Raw genomic sequence first — 16890 nt, forward strand, 5'->3', positions numbered from 1 at the left:
CCTGATTAATTTACATATTGCAAGATTCTTTAATGCAGTGCTCTTTTCTTAAATGTTTGACGGTCAGATTCAATACAATACAGTGTTATGATACAGATTTTACATAAGGCATAGTGTCTATTCTACACCTTTGTGCTTCGGAGGTGAATTATTATTTCAGAGCGGTGCACAACTTTTGGTGTAGACCCCGTGTTCATTTTCTGAGTCCATCGACTCCACCATTCCCTAAGCTCTGAAGGGCTATTTAGCTGTGATTCTATCTCATTCGCAGTAACCAAGACATAAGGGAGTTTTGATTCCACTCTAGTGATTACCATCTTCTCCTTACTGTCTCCCTCTGGGACAACGGTGTCTGATTTCTCTTCAGTCACTGATTCCAGACCTCCTGAAGTATGATCCAGCTCCATCCTCACAGAGAGAGCGGCAGCATGAGCGTTTGTTTGTTGGCACTCGGTGTGCCTCATGTTTGCTAGGACCATCCTCTGCAGCTTGATTTTATACTCTTCTAGTTTATTTTTGCACTCTGTGACTTTCTCCTTCAAATCCCAGAACTGCATCTGCAGGAATTTCTCGTAGCCCTCTTCTGCCTTCAGCTCATTGAGCCAAAACTCGAGCTGTTCCTCATCATCAGACATTGATTCTGCTTGCTGTATTTCAAGTTTAAAAATCTGCTTGTCAGTGGTGTCTATTTTGAGCTTGAGTGCTCTCAGAGTAGCCTGTTGTTGGATAATTAACTTTTTAAGGTTCTCTGTTGCTTCAAGGGTTCCATCATATTCTGAAACACCAACCTGCTGTTTGGTGAGACATACTTCATTTCTTTGCATTTTATGTTCAGTTTTATTTTCACCTAATTTTGTTTCTTCATGTTCTATGTGCTTCCATTTCTTATTTTCTGGACTATATTTATCTCTTCCTTGTGATGCCTTTGAGGCCTGGACTAGTTTCTCTGGCATGGCTCCCATGTTATCCAGTTGTCGATTTCCATTTTTCCCCTTATCTTGTGTTAATTGCTGCTTCCTTCCCTTGCCCAGATTCTCTAGCCAACCCCATGCTTCCTCCATCAGTGTTAATGATTTCCTCTTTGGCCTCTTCAGTTCTTCAATGGGAGTTTTTGGCTGGAGATGATCGAGAGGAGGGAGGCTCTGTCGATGGAGGACTGCTCCTGCGCTACTCCTGCGCAATCTTCCTCCTTCCTCAACTCTTCTTAACTGCACACCTGGCTTCTTTGGCCAGTCCACTAGAGAGGGCCCTAGATAATGTAGGGTGAGCTGGACCTCCCTGGATTGTTGGCCATACTTCCCTAAGGACTCAAGAAGATGCTCCACAGGGTTCACATTGCGCCCATATCCTTTGAAATTCTCTCTCAGAGTATAGCGACCGGGGCGACCTATGGTCAAAGCAGAAGTTTTGCACAAGTCAGAAAATTTGCATTATAAGGAGCATGTTGCTAAAGATGTGGAGAGTTGTGGAAGGATGACACTCGAAACAAAATACTCAGCAAAACAGTTTATCGTTACTAAGCTTTTTGGCCAGCATGAGCTGACCGAATATATTCACTGAGCTTTGGCATTTTTGGGTTCTTCACGGATGAATACCATTCTTCCAAAAGATATTTCTTCTGCTTTTGTTTTGATTATGTTGATTAAAGCACAGTTTTCCATAGGTGTTCTTTAGAGTTGAGAGATTTTGGCTGTGAAGGTCACAGGATATGATTTTTATACAGATTAAACCATTCGGTATGGCCTCATGCTATGTGGTTGGGGGTGGCGGCATCATCCTGGAGAGATCACTACCATCAGCAGGAAAATGGTTCATAACAGTGAAGGTGACCAGTCACAATGTGGGTACAATAAGATGTGGTGTTTTTATTTATTTATTTATTTTTCTTCTTTAAAACGTATTTATAAAATGTACTTCTAGTTCAGGGGTGTTCAATATTATCAGGAAAAGGCTTGTGTGGGTGCAGGTTTTTGTTCAAATCAAACAGAACAGCCAGGTCTGAATCCACTGAAGAAAGCTAAAGATCAGCAAATTAATCAGGTGGAATTAAGTGTGGCTCCTTCCTGGTTGGAACAAAAACCTTCAATGGAGATCAAGATTCTGTGTATCCACTTTAAATTTACCAAAAGGATTACTTGCAGCTTTTAACATACGAGTGTTTACAATAAAGGTCTATATACATGAGCATAAAAATGGCTCGAAATGAGAAGTATTTGGACTATATACATATATACACACACCTGGTGAAAAGAACTCATGGTTTGTTTAAAGTACAAACTTTCCAGCTCTTTAATAAATTGTGAAATTTGATAAGGGCACAATTCAGGTCGGTTTGTCTTCTGTCATGCAGCTTGTTAACTTACCCAGAGCTTGGGCTAAGGCGATGACTACTTCTTGACACGTCGTCATTTCAGTTACACCACAAACAATGCGTTGGACTCCGTCAAAAGACACTTTAATCTCCATTCTGAGCAGGAAAAATCATTTTAAATGTTATGCTCCTTATCTGTACTTTCAGTATTTTCAGTCAGGTTTAATGATTTCCAAAGTACGTAAGTCATTATGGTAATATGGATAGAAACATGTACCTGTCTCCTTAGAAGTGACCCATGTACGTAAAATCCTCCAGTCACAGAAACCCCTCAGTTGATAGCAGCAATGATGAGAACATGTACATCTGTACAAACCAACACAGTTCTGGATTTTTCTGTTTCCCCACCACTGCACTCAGTGGTCCAAACCCTTCCTGTCAGTAAACATTCAGATCATGACTGATAAGAGCAGCTGGATCACAAATAGTCTATAATTGTTTTTTTATCTTCATGTTGTAGATTTAAGTCATTTGCGTTGGCTATAGTTAATAAACATGAGTAGTTTTGAGGGTTTTTTATTATTATGGTTACAAACAAAACAGTCTAATCTCTTATAAAGAGCATTATACACAAACGCCTTACTAATCTTTGTTCTCAGAACAGCCTCAGTTCTTTGTGGCATGGAAACCATGAAAATACTCATTGCAATTTTCCTGGTACCAGATTGAGATGATCCATCCATCTTCTGTACAACTTATTGTACATGTGGTTGCAGGGAGCCTGGAGACTATATCAGCTGACTCAGGGCACCTAAGCAAGGTACCAAATCATTCACATATTCCTGTCATTTCCGGGATGTCAGTCAGACTATCACATGCCTTGGACTCCATACATACAGAGCAGAAGTGAGAATTGTATCCCCAATCCTGGAGGTGTAAGGCAATTTTGCTCACCACTAAGCCATTGTGCTTAATTTAACATTATAACAAACTATGGCCGTAAAGAGATGCACTTAGTCAGCAATAACACAGGCTGTGGCATTCACACGATGCTTAGTTGGTATTAAGGAACCTGGTGTTTACAAATTATTTTCAACTTTATACCACTATTGCACTTCCAGCAGCCTTAACTGTTAAATTTGGGTCCATGGATTAAGGACTTAAGCCTGGGCAATGTTTCTCAGGCACAAGTGTTCCTATTAAAGTGGCTGGAGAGTGTATCTCAATGGTGTTTTAAAGAAATTGAAATAATTCTCATTCTGTTATTGTTGTTCTTGTTGACAACCAAAGATCTTGCTCAAATTATCACCACTATAATGCGTGTTTAGAGAGTAGCTTTCAGCTCTTCACCACTGCATAAAGCCTGACAAATTTACACTTCCTAGCAGCCACTGATGCTGCTTGTCTTAACGGCACTCAGCACTCCAACGAATATACAGCGTGTTCTAACACATCATCCAGTGGCTTTTTAAGTAATTGCTACAACATGTCTTTAGCATTTAAATATATGTGGAAACAGCTTCATGTTGGAAAAGGGCTTGTGCTGAGGATGTCTAAGTTTAATTGTATCTGTAAATGCTTAGGCATGTTTCACACTGGATGCGTAAGTAACGCGTATATTTTCACATGTTCACAGGCTGGAGGTCACACAGAAGAGGTAATGAGCTTGACACAGTCACCGTGTGACTTTTAGCACTGTGACAACTGATTTAATCTTACAGTCATGCTCACCATTATTGCCACCCATGAAGTTTATGTACATATTGTGGAATATCTACTGAAGGAAATGTATCAAGTGAAACAGCATATTACTACAGATAGCTTGTGTTTGATACAAAACAGCAAATGATAAAGAACATTTAAAAAGATAAACATTATGAGAAAAACAGAAAAATATAATGCTTGCCGTGTCAATGGTATTGGCACCCTTTTGCTGCAAATCAGTATAGAAACCCAATTTGGCTCACCTGTTGCAAATCACGCATGAGTATCACCTGTGATGAATTGCCTCCACCCATGTGACATGAATTAGCCAATGAATGATCATTTTGGTGTTTTAAAACGCCACCTGTTATTTCCTCTTCATGTGTGACAATGGTAAAGACAAAGGAGCTGTCTGAGGACACCAGAAATGCTGTTATTTGCAAGCACAAGACCTCCAAAGGGAATAAGGCCATCTCCAAAGACCTTGGTATCCCTGTTTCAATGGTGCGTAATGTTATTAAGAAGGTTCCCAGGCATGGAACTGTCAAGAACCTCCCTGGACGTGGGGGGGGAGAGAAAAATTGATGTCAGAAGTCTTTGAAGGTTGTTGCAAATGGTGAAAAAAACACCACGTCAAACATCTAAAGACCTGAAGACCAACCTGGAGCAGTCTGGTGTAATTTTTCAAGTACCATACGCCGCACACTAAACAAAGCGGGGCTTTATGGGCGGAGGCCAAGGAAGACCCCTTTGCTGCAGAAAAGACATAAAAATGAATGATTGATCTTCGCGAAAGAGAACCTGGACAAACCTCAAGCCTTCTGGGACAATGTTTTATGGGCAGATGAAACAAAAGTGGAGCTTTTTGTAATGCACACAAACAGTATGTTTACAGATGGCACAATGAAGCCTTTAAGGAAAAGAACACCATACCAACAGCCAAGCATTTTGGAGGATCCATAATGCTGTGGGGCTGCTTTGCTGCATCTGGTATTGGAGGCCTTGACTGTATCACATGAAATCAGAAGATTATCAAACAATTCTAGAGCGAAATGTCTTGCCCAGTGTAAGGAAACTTGGTTTGAGGCAAAGATCATGGGTGCTCCAGCAAGATAAAGACCCAAAGCACACCCCCAAAAGCGCGCAAGAATGTTTGAAAGGGGGGAAAAACGGACTGTTTTAAAATGGCCAGCAGTGAGTCCTGATCTCAATCCAACTGAAAATCTTTGGGAGGGAGCTGAAATCTGCCATTGGAGAAAGGAACCCTGCAAATGTTCAAGAGCTTGAGCATATTGCAAAGGAAGTGTGGGAGAAAATACCACCCGAGAAGTGCAAGAAGCTTATAGATGGATAAGAAATGTTTGGAGGCTGTCATCGCTGCCAGAGGGTATGCAACCAAATATTAAGGAGGCCAATATTAGTGCACATGCTGGTTTTCTGGGTTTTTTTTCTTTTGGAATTACAATATCTATGTTGAAATAACAATTGTCTTTTGTTAAATTACTTTGGACCTCCAATTAAAAGATCCTGCTGATATAAATTTGGTACATTTCCATTTATTTCTGAAGACATTCACTCAGTTATGCAAAACATTAAGGGGTGCCAATAATAGTGTGCAGGACTGTAAGTCTACCTGAAGATAAGGATTCATTTGTTTAACTACATATACACAGCATGTTGTATGCTTGTATGGTATGTGTTGGATGAAGAAGTGGAAATAACAACTACACATGGTTTTTGAGGTCAACAACCTCCTAATCAATACACAATTGTGGGACTGTATATAACCATAGAAGGAACATTACTGATAATAACATTCTCTGGTGTTTATAACAGTGTATAATCACATTCTCCAGTGTCACCCAAATGAGGATGGGTTCCCTTATCTGTCTGGTTCCTCTTCCTCCTTCATCTCAAGGAGGTTTTCCTCACTACATTCGCCTCAGACTTGCTCATTTGGCATAAAACACGTTTAAATATGTCTAGTATTAATCTTGAACTTTTGTATAATATGAATTTTTGTATAATAAACATTTGTACTATAGTCCTTGTGTTCTGTAAAGCTGCTTTGAGATTATGCCCATTGTTAAAAGCGCTATTCTATTGAATTGAATTGAATTGAATTGAATTGAATTGAATTGAGGGGGGCATGGTGGCTTAGTGGTTAGCACGTTCGCCTCACACCTCCAGGGTCGGGGTTCGATTCCCGCCTCCACCTTGTGTGTGTGGAGTTTGCATGTTCTCCCCGTGCCTCGGGGGTTTCCTCCGGGTACTCCGGTTTCCTCCCCCGGTCCAAAGACATGCATGGTAGGTTGATTGGCAAAATCTCTGATCTCTGGAAAATTGTCCGTAGTGTGTGAGTGCATGAGTGTGTGTGTGTGCCCTGCGATGGGTTGGCACTCCGTCCAGGGTGTATCCTGCCTTGATGCCCGTTGACGCCTGAGATAGGCACAGGCTCCCTGTGACCTGAGGTAGTTCGGATAAGCGGTAGAAAATGAATGAATGAATTGAATTGAGTGAACCCAAATTTAGAGTTAGCAACAGATACAGTTTACTCGGGATACACGGGAAACAAAGTAGGGAAAATGTATATACAACATCAACAGTTAGAAAAGATTTTCCTCCTATATATTTATAGATATTAGCTTTAACACCGTTTGCGTTTAAAATAAAGCAATGCGAACTCTCGTTTAAGCCGAGATTCAGCTACGTAATACAGTCACGGGGGGTGTGAACGCTGCGTCTGCGCCACTTCCGCAATGTTTACGCGTTGCGTCTGCGCGGGCGTCCATTGTGAATCGATGTGATTTAAAGGCCAGAAAACATCTGTGTGTGCGATTTTAATCTGATGCGCACGATAAGAAACAACAATCGCATCGCACATCATTCATTGGTATTTCCAGCTTTCTCTAACAATAACAGTGATAGCGCGCTTTTAAGATCTCGCGAGAGGAGACTTGTGCACTTCCTGCACACGCTGCTGCACGCTGCTGGTGGACTGTGTGTGTGTTCTGTAGCGTGTCTGCAGTCCGAATCATGAAGATTGTCACTTGGAACATAAATGGGATTAGAACCTTTAAAAAAGGGATCAAGTCTGCGCTTGACGCGTTCGGCGCTGATATAATATGCGTGCAGGAAACGAAAGTGACGCGTAAGTAGAAACGGAATCGACATCAAGGCTGGATTCAGTATGTCGCTGCTGTTGATAGACAAGTTGCACACCTTTAAATAATAACAATAACAATACAATTCTCTCTCAACGCTGTTAGGCGACATGTTGGACGAAAGGACTGCGATTGTGGATGGATACAACACTTATTTCAGCTTTAGCCGAGGACGCACTGGCTATTCGGGTACTGTGTACAGTGGCCTGGCTGTAATAACATACCAAATTGAAAACATCAATACATTTTAATCTCTCAGGTTGTTGTTTTTCTTCCCCTGCTTTGATCTTAACAGGTGTCGCGACTTTTTGTAAAGACTCCGCCACCCCTTTCTGCGCGGAAGAAGGACTGACAGGTCGCCTTGTCAATCATGGAGAGGCTGTGGGTTGCTATGGTGATCAAGGAGCATTCTCCATAGAGGAGCTCCAGTCACTTGACAGTGAAGGAAGAGCCGTAATCACTCAGCACAAGTTAAAGCAATCAGTGTAACCCTTTATTGTTTTTAACACGGCCTCATCTACTTACTCTTGTCTGATGACTTGAGGAATTCAGGTCAACATCTTAAGTATAGTTCAGTGGATAGCTCTGCTATACACACCATATGGCCAAACGTATGTGAACATTTGTTGAACATCCCATTACTGGTGTAGATTTAATTCCCTCCATTCTTCTAGGAAGGCTTTCCACTGGATTTTGGGTAGTTTGTTTCATTTGAGATGATCCTACCGTTATAAAATTCATACATTTGATGATGCAGAGCATTGTGCCTGTACATAGTGTGTAGTATGTTATTTGGGATGCAATTTTCTCTATAACGCTCATAGCATTTGTTAGGGAGCATTGGCATCACATGCTTGCTATTCCATGACATAGACGGGAAACCAAAGTGGTCATGCTGAAATCTGAATGAACTTTGCGCCTATTCTGTGTTGTAATATATTCTATATATATTTTAGCATCCAACCTTTGGCCTGCATCATATAGAATGATTTCTTCTGATTATACATACATATAAAACTGTCATAGCTTTGAAAATTGTTGGCATGGTAAATATTTTTCACAGGCAAGGAGAAGACTCTGAGACTCTGACTATCATCAATGTGTATTGCCCGCGTGCAGATCCAGAAAAGCCAGAGAGAAAGCATTTTAAACTTCAGTTTTACAAACTCCTACAGATTAGAGCTGAGGCGATTGTGGGGCCACAAAGGTAAGCAAGAACTGATCCAAAGCAGCATTATTTTGTCACTGTGAACATTACTAGACTTAATACTACACTAAATATTGTGATTGGAAAATTGAATTGCTATTGTTATTATATTCTCTGTAGTCACGTGATTATTTTGGGAGATATAAACACCTCTCATCAGCCAATAGACCATTGTGACCCAGATGATGTGGTACGTGTTCAGGAATACAATGCATATAGTGATTCAGATCATTTGAAATTTGAATATATTTTGAATATAGGTTTGTACTTTTTGTTAGTTTAACATTAAATGTTATGAACAATACATACTATGATACTATGTCTCCAAACATTGACTCATTTTCATGTTCATTTCACAAAGGAGAACTTTGAGGACAATCCAGGCAGGAAGTGGTTGGACAGCTTTGTATTTACACTGGCAGAAAATGAGAATGATGCTGAGGAAGGTTCTAAGGCTTCCCAGAATTGTGTGTCTGGTGGTAATTTTATTGACACATTTCGTCATTTCCATCCTACACGCACCAATGCCTTCACATGCTGGTCTACACGTACGGGTGCTAGGCAAACCAACTATGGCACCCGCATCGATTATATATTTGCTAATCGTTTGTTGGTTGAGAGAAACTTGCTGAATGCAGATATCATGCCAGAAGTAGAGGGTTCTGATCATTGTCCCATATGGGCTGAGCTAAGCTGTACTTTTGTACCCAGTCCTAAGTGCCCAGCTCTGTGCACCTGTTATATGCCTGAGTTCATGGGGAAGCAACAGAAACTCATGCGCTTTCTTGTTAAAGTCTCTGACCAAAAACTGTTGCCTGGATCTCAAGAAGCTAGGGAGATTCGTGAGAACCTCAATCCTCTAGAATCAGGTGTCAGTTCTGGGAGCAAGAGACCTCCTGATGGACAACCAGAGTCATCTACATTCAAAGCAAAGAAAAGCAAACATGCTAAAAAGGCAACAAAACCTCAGGGCAGTCTCCTGACCTTCTTTAAACCTAAACTGACCCCAGCGGTATCTTCAAGCCAGAGCTTAAGCTCATACAATAACACTGAGACAGAAAATACAGAAAATTATGTCAACAGCTGCACAGCAGCCCACAGCATGCTTTCAGTATGCCACACTGATGTGCAAGTGAAGGGTGAAACGAGTAACTTTAGGGTCAAAATGACTAAGGAAGAAGAAAAGGGTTGTCAGGATCAGATTGAAAGCAATGCCACACTCTGTGAAGAGACCAAGAGAGGGTCCTGCCCAGACTTTTGGAAATCAGTTTTGCATGGACCTCCCCAGCCTCCATTGTGTACCTCACACAACGAGCCGTGTGTGCTCCGGACTGTGAAAAAACCTGGACCAAATTTGGGAAGGCAGTTTTTTGTATGCGCCCGTCCACAGGGCCACACGTCCAATCCACAGGCAAGGTGTAATTTCTTTGCCTGGGTTGAAAAACGCAAGTAGAAGCTCTTTGAAGTCTCTGTAAAAAGTCTGTTTGTATGGTGCTAGACACATGTTGATTTTTTTCAGATATATTTTGTTTTTATTGTATAAATAAATGATTTATATGTTTCATGATGGTGCATTCTTAAGATCTGAAGACCAAATACTTTTACTCCATTTACTTGCTACAATGATGCACAACTCCGAAGTGTTTAAAACGCATTACATACTCGATTGAAAAACTTTGACCTAAAGAGTACAGAGTGACTTTAATGTAATGTAAATCATGAAAACTAATGTAGTTCTTAGTGTAGTAGTAACTCGTGTATTCTATTGTTCATGCTTGTCGGTTGTAAAGTTGTTGTTTTTTTTTTAAAAAAAAGGGGGTGCACATGCACATCCACCTGTTTTCTTTGAAAGTTTTGCAGCATAGCCGCCTTCACACAGTTGAAAAAAAAACACATCACAGGAAACATTAGATTAACATAAGATTATTCTTAACCATTTCCTCCTAGGTGGAATGTCTACTCCTATTTACAATACAAAGGTAAGTTCATTTCATAATCCTTTAAGGCAATTATACAAGGAGTTTTTTTTTAACGTTGTGTACAACAAATGGCGTGTTGAGGACATTTTGAGAAAAATAAAGTATAAAGTATCACACTAGTAGGCACGGGCAAGAGTAAAATTGGATTTACAGTTTATTGTGCTGCTGTGCATCACGACCCAACACTACCTCGTGTAGCATGAGTGAGGCAGCGCCCCGATAATTTGTTACACTGAGTTTTTATAAACATGATTCAAACACAGAATCTGAAGAAAGGAAAATATCATATACCATTGGCTAGATGGACAACGCCTGATCATCTCCTGATCAGGATAATTTTACCCTTATCGAGATCTGCCTAGAGTTGTTTATGAGCCAACTTGTCCCCAGCTCATTTTGACCTTGTAATATTTTATACAAACAATCTCTGGTAATAACAGTTTCTAGTCACGAACAACTACCAGTCATGAGCATAGAAGGTCAGATCCCTACAAACAACTCCTCAGTAAAATTTCCACCACATGCACTTTTTCGGGAGACCTAGCTTCTAGTGGTGTCGTTCATGAACGATTCGTTCATTTTGAATCCTCTAAGACAAAGCAAAATAGACGAGGCTGTGGTCAAAATGATTGCTTGAGACTTTCAACCATTTTCTATTGTGGAGGATAAAGGCTTTAAGATGTATTCAAATCTTTTGGACCCATCATACAGGCTACAAAGCAGAAAAAACACTGTCCAAATCTGTAATGCCTATGCTGTATGACAAATTAAGAGCAGATATAATAGAGAAAATCAAGCGTGCCTCTCCTGTATGTCTCACGACAGACTGCTGGACTTCTGTGATTACCACAAGTTACCTGGCTGTGATTTTTCAGATGACCTCCTATCTCCTGGACTGATTTGGCTTGACAGACAGACACACTGCTGTGTATAAACTGCTGTTATACAAAGATTTATTGACATCAAGGAGCTGATCATTTCCACCTTGGCACTCACTAACGCACTAACTAACTTTGTTGCCTGGGAAACAGTGGACATTATTAAGCCATTTGAAGAGGTTACCAATGAGGTCAATGCAGAAAAGTAAGTAGTTCCATATTTTTGGTTAAAATTTATATTAAAATCACATTTTAAAATCTATATCTTCTATTGATTTGAGTTCTCTTGTGGTCTTATTTTTAACAGAGAAGCATGTGTAATATTAATTTATGACTTTGTTATAATTAATTGTATGTGACTGCCTCCAAAGTAATTTTGATGACAAGAGGACCTCAGAGAATTGTTGCACGGAATCATAGAAATCCCTCCAAAATTGAACCAGTTAAAAAAGTAGTGGACACCCTGATGGCAGGAATGATTTGAAGATTTTGGCAGAGTAGAGCTTAAGAAGCTGGCTGATGCTACTTGCTTGGACCCAAGTTTCAAAAAGCAAGCATTTGTCAACCACCAGGTTGTAGAGGAAACAGTGAAGATGATTACAGCAGCTGCAGCAGCTGTTAACCCAACTCAGAGCAAAGAGGAGAATGTTCCAGATTATGGTGTGACTGCCAGTACAGGGGCCATGTTTTAGGAAGGATAGCAAGATTGAGGCCTTCTGCTTCTACTTCACATACGTCCGATGCTATGATGGAGATGCAGGAAAAATTTTCAAGGAAAATCTAACAATTTGGTAAAGCCAGTCAGGAGAAACAGATAAGAAGAGAACTCACCAAAACCACTGGAACAAGAAGAAGTGGAAAAATCTAGGAAATTCTACAACCTCAACCGAAGATCAACAAACTGAGTCCGTGTTTAGAATTCTTTGAATCATTTGGACTTTGTCTCAAAGGTCCTCATTTGGTGAGTGAAAAAGAAAGAAACGGACAAACATTCATAGTGTAGCACTGTTAATTAAGCTTTTGGGAATTGCTCAACAATTTGGTCCGTTCATTTAGAGACAGTAGAAGGTGTGGCTTGGTTCTTTCTCCTGGTGTCTGTAGGAATTGTTAAAGAAACAATTTGGTCTGTCCATCTTGAGACTGTGGAACCTGTTGAAATAGTTTCGTATTGAAATTGCTACAAGAATTTAGGATTCTTTACTGGGTGCTTAAACAGTAGCCAAGAAGTTGGTTAACAAGTAAAGGTTCTTAACAAGGTTAGAAAAACGGTGGCCTAGAGCCTAAGTTCCTTAATTTACCATGAAATTTACCAGGATTGTTCCAAATTATGAACTTTGCAAGTAAAATTAATTTTGTCTATTTTCGTTGAACTATGTGTTTGTAAAATAAATACTTTCCTCCTTAAGTCCTCCCGAGTCAATTTGACCCGGCCACATTTAGCGGGGCAGTAGGTCACTCTTTTGCCCTTTTCAGCGCAATGAACATACATACAGACACAAAAATGCACACATAAAATGTCCACTAACACACGCACCCAAAACACACACTCACACACCACACACACACACACACACACACACACACACACACACACACAAATTGGGCATTGCATTTCATTAGGCCTCCAGAAAAAAAAAAGGCCACAAATTTGTAAATATTTCACACTTTTGATATGCCTTTGCCTAGCAGAGGGCAAAATATGATCTACGGAAATGATGCTACACACACACACACACACACACACAGTCAAACACTGTTCAAAGCATTGGGCATTGCATTTCAGTTGTCCTCCAGACAGTACAAAAGCTATACATTTGTAAACATTTCACACACACGTGCACGCACGCATACACACACAAATTGGGCATTGCATTTCATTAGGCCTCCAGAAAAAAAAAAAGCTACACATTTGTAAATATTTCACACTTTTGATATTTCTTTGATATGATCTACCAAAATGATGCTACACACAGACACACACACACAACGTTGTGTTTTCATATTCAAATCATATTTGCTTTCAAAGAGACAATGCCCCGAGATAGATTTATTTAAATTATGCAACACCTTCTAACACACAAATTTGCTGCGGTCTCCGACATCTGAACACGCTTCAACAAGAACTGTGCTGAGAGTATCACTCCAGGAGAACACATGACCATAGATGAACAGCTGTTCCCTACCAAGATCCGTTGTCCATTCACACAGTATATTGCAACCAAGCCAGACAAATTTGGGATCAAGTTCTGGATGGCCACGGATTTGGAGACCAAATATGTCTGCAATGCATCTCCTTACTTGGGAAAGGACCCCAGTCGTCAGAAAGGAGAGAGGCTTGCAGAGAGCGTGGCCATTTTTGGATGATGGCAGAAATGTCACGTCGGTCAGTTTCTTTACTTTACTGTAACTGTCGCACAGACTTCTGCAGCGCAAAACAACGCTACTGGGCACGGTGAATAAAGTCTGCCGTGAACTTCCTCAACTTGCAAAAGACACTGCACAGCGAGAGGTATTCTCCACTTCAGTGCTTACAAGTGGCGGTGTCTCCTTGACAATTTATGCACCTAAAAAAAACAAGACTTATTTGATCGTGACGTGACGATCGGTGACGGCAGAAAGAGGAAACCCAACACGATAACAGACTATAACCACATGAAGGTAAGTGAATGTGTGTATAATTTTACACCAGTGCTACAATGTTTTCTGATGTGTACTATACATATACAGGCCTATAGAAAAAAGCACATATACTCATGACTCACTCTCTCTCTGCTTTTACAGTGTGGTGTAGACATGTTGGACCAAATGGCGCGGATGTATTCCGTAAGAGCAGCAACACGCAGGTGGCCAGTAGCGTTTTTTTACAATATGCTTGACCTGGCGGTGGTGAATGCCTACATTTTGTACAAGGCATGTACAGGGTGGACAGGCAAAAGAAGATTATTTCTGAGTCTTCTAGCTAAGGAACTTTGTTGCCGATTCATGCAGCAGGAAATATTGGCACAAAGGCAGGCTGCTGAAGCTGCTGCAGCTGCTGTGCCAGGGACTGCACAGACAACGCAGTGCCAGGTGCAAGAGAGCTGCAACAGGAATCGCAGCAGGTTTACCTGTGCAACATGTCAGAAATTCACCTGTGCCAAATGCAGGGACGATGGACACTGGGTCTTCAAATGCTGTAAAGTTTGAAACACTTTAAAATAAACCAGACTTGTGTTTCCATATATTGTGAATGTGTGTGTATGTATGTGTGTGTGCGCATGTGTGTGTGTGGTGTGTGATTTGGGTGCGTGTGTTAGTGGACATTTTATGTGTGCATTTTTGTGTCTGTATGTATGTTCATTGCGCTGAAAAGGGCAAAAGTGTGACCTATTGCCCCACTAAATGTGGCCGGGTCAAATTGACCCGGGAGGACTTAAGGAAGAAAGTATTTATTTTACGAACACATAGTTCAACAACAATAGACAAAATTATTTTTAGTTGCAAAGTTCATAATTTGGAACAATCCAATAATTTGGAACAATTTCAGGCAAATATGTGGAAAGAAACCCAAGTTATGACACATTAAACTTTCTAGATGAGTCAAATAGACCCCAGGTCTGCACAAGGGTTATATAAATATCATATGTACTATGGCAATGACGAACCTTAGCACACAATTTTTTATAAATAAAACAGACTATTTTGTATAGATACGGCAGGCCTTTCTGAAGGTTTCCATGTCACACACAGAGGTTTGGCCTGCCTTGGATCTGAGCTACTCTGAGTGAACAAATGCAAATGTGCCAGGCCTCAGAGGTAATGGGGGTGTTTGCACAACAAAAGCAGGAGAACAATGGAGCTGTAGGGGTCCTAGGAGGTGTGAGGTCCAGGGATTTTACGCAAATTTGCGCAGCCTTAGTAATTCTAGTGTTAAAATCAGATATGATGACTGGGACGGCATTGGAACAGCCTTTAATCAGATTGTTGAATAGTCTGTAAAGATTGAAAGGACACAAGATGTCAAAATCAGAGCTTTGCAATCTGGATCCTCAAGGTACAGAAAGAATGATAAGCAGAAGGTCTGGCGTAAATATTGCAACAAAGGGGGACAAAGAGAGTTTCCAGAGTGCAAACAGAGGCCTAGAGATCAAAATGCAGGTATTGATGATATGGATAAAGGATTCCAGATGCTCACCCAAGAATAAAAACAGTCTCTAGTCAATGCAGTTGAGCCGCAAGGAAACTGAGTAACCCATCTCTGCGACGTCTGCTAGCGGAGCACACCACCGCAAATGGAGCAGGGGGTTGATGTCATAGTGACACCTGCAGAGACTGATGAAGACAATCACAAGTGTGAAGAGATTGTCACCACTCTGAAATCAGATCAGCATATCAAAGAAACACCACTGCATAATCCTGACCTGGCCTTTTCACAGATGGATCTTCAATCTGTTAGTTAGGAGAAAAAACAGCTGGGTGGTCTGTGACATCAGAGACAGAGGTTGTGTTGAAAGGGCTGCCTCCAGGTACATCAGCCCAACAAGCAAAACTTAAGACTCTGATCGAAGCATGCAAATTAGCCAGACATAAAACAGCAAACATATACACCGACTGATTTGGGTTTGGAGTTGTCAATGTTTCTGGACAGCTGTGTAGACAGAGAGGATTCATGATGGCAGCTGGAACACCTATGAAGAATGGACAGCTTGTTAAAGAACTTCTAGGAGCTCTTTGCTTACCAAGTGAAGTCACTGTTCTGCAGATTAAAGCACACACAAAAGACAAAAGAGCCAAAGACAATGCCCTCACAGACTCTGCTAAACAAGCTACAAAAGAAAGGGGTGTGGAGAAAGCAGCATTAAGACCACTGGTAAAAGAGAAACAAACAATTTCAGATATTAAACAAATGCAGAGTAATTTGACAAGAGAGAAAATATGGTCATGGATGGAAAATGGAGCAAAACTACATGACGATAACATCTGGCGATATGGCACATAAACTGTTACTCCTGAATGTCTTCTGCACAGATTCACTTACTAGGCCACATAGGTGATGACAAAATGATCTACAGGTTCAATCAGGTGTGGTGGAATCCCAAGATCCACGGTATGTGACTTAAAACTGTGCCACATGTGAAAAGAACAATCCAGAAGCCACAATCAAAACTCCAGCTGTCGGAACACCAGCTCCACCTGGTCCATTCAGACATATTCAGTTGGACTACATAACATTGCCCAAGTGTGGGAGATTCTAGGACGTGTTTATCATAATAGACAAATTTTCAAGATGGGTGGAAGCATTCTCAACAAAACATGGCACAGCAACACACTAAAATACACCAAAATACTGGTGAAGGACATAATTCCAGGGTGGGTCTACCAGAACACATAGACTCAGACCAAGGAACACACTTTACAGCTGCAGTATGTAAAGAGATATGTAGAATGTTAAACATTCAATGGTCATTACACTGCCCTTACAGACCACAAGTGTCAGGACAAACACAGAGGACAAACAGGATCATAAAAGAATGCTTATCAAAACTTCACCAGGAATGGATTGTCCTGGCCTAAGACCCTACCTACTGTACTCTGCAGCATTCGAGCAACCCTATCTCTACCTATCACCATTGATTTAAGAAAAGCTGACATGCATTTGACATCTGAC

At 40.8% G+C, this 16890-nt stretch overlaps 2 protein-coding genes and 1 long non-coding RNA gene across 3 annotated transcripts; 2 read left to right on the forward strand and 1 right to left on the reverse strand.

The window, feature by feature from the left end:
- Nucleotides 1-5: 5 nt before the first annotated feature.
- rassf11 (Ras association domain family member 11) lies at nt 6-2691 on the reverse strand. The gene is made up of 3 exons (XM_060882360.1): nt 2589-2691; nt 2364-2467; nt 6-1387 (listed from the first exon to the last, which is right to left on the reverse strand). Exons 2-3 carry the CDS (start codon nt 2464-2466, stop codon nt 123-125), a joined length of 1368 nt encoding a protein of 455 aa, XP_060738343.1. The 5' UTR covers nt 2467; nt 2589-2691; the 3' UTR covers nt 6-122.
- Nucleotides 2692-6787: 4096 nt separating this feature from the next.
- On the forward strand, nt 6788-9948 carry apex2 (APEX nuclease (apurinic/apyrimidinic endonuclease) 2). The gene is made up of 6 exons (XM_060881352.1): nt 6788-7166; nt 7285-7368; nt 7475-7664; nt 8243-8386; nt 8507-8576; nt 8748-9948. Exons 1-6 carry the CDS (start codon nt 7052-7054, stop codon nt 9837-9839), a joined length of 1695 nt encoding a protein of 564 aa, XP_060737335.1. The 5' UTR covers nt 6788-7051; the 3' UTR covers nt 9840-9948.
- A 532-nt stretch (nt 9949-10480) lies between these two features.
- On the forward strand, nt 10481-14512 carry LOC132853535 (uncharacterized). The gene is made up of 3 exons (XR_009649177.1): nt 10481-11448; nt 11615-13901; nt 14025-14512. It is a non-coding gene; the product is annotated as an uncharacterized LOC132853535 (long non-coding RNA).
- Nucleotides 14513-16890: the final 2378 nt, after the last annotated feature.

This window comes from Tachysurus vachellii, chromosome 11 (genome assembly GCF_030014155.1).
Source record: "Tachysurus vachellii isolate PV-2020 chromosome 11, HZAU_Pvac_v1, whole genome shotgun sequence".
Taxonomy (NCBI): domain Eukaryota; kingdom Metazoa; phylum Chordata; class Actinopteri; order Siluriformes; family Bagridae; genus Tachysurus; species Tachysurus vachellii.

Excerpts from the sequence above, each read along its gene's own strand:
- rassf11 (XM_060882360.1), bottom strand. The coding sequence starts at position 2,466 with ATGGAGATTAAAGTGTCTTTTGACGGAGTCCAACGCATTGTTTGTGGT. Across the intron at positions 1,388-2,363 it reads CGCCTTAGCCCAAGCTCTGG|GTCGCCCCGGTCGCTATACT; the intron begins GTAAGTTAACAA and ends CTTTGACCATAG.
- apex2 (XM_060881352.1), top strand. The coding sequence starts at position 7,052 with ATGAAGATTGTCACTTGGAACATAAATGGGATTAGAACCTTTAAAAAA. Across the intron at positions 7,167-7,284 it reads GCAGGAAACGAAAGTGACGC|GCGACATGTTGGACGAAAGG; the intron begins GTAAGTAGAAAC and ends CAACGCTGTTAG. Across the intron at positions 8,387-8,506 it reads GCGATTGTGGGGCCACAAAG|TCACGTGATTATTTTGGGAG; the intron begins GTAAGCAAGAAC and ends TATTCTCTGTAG.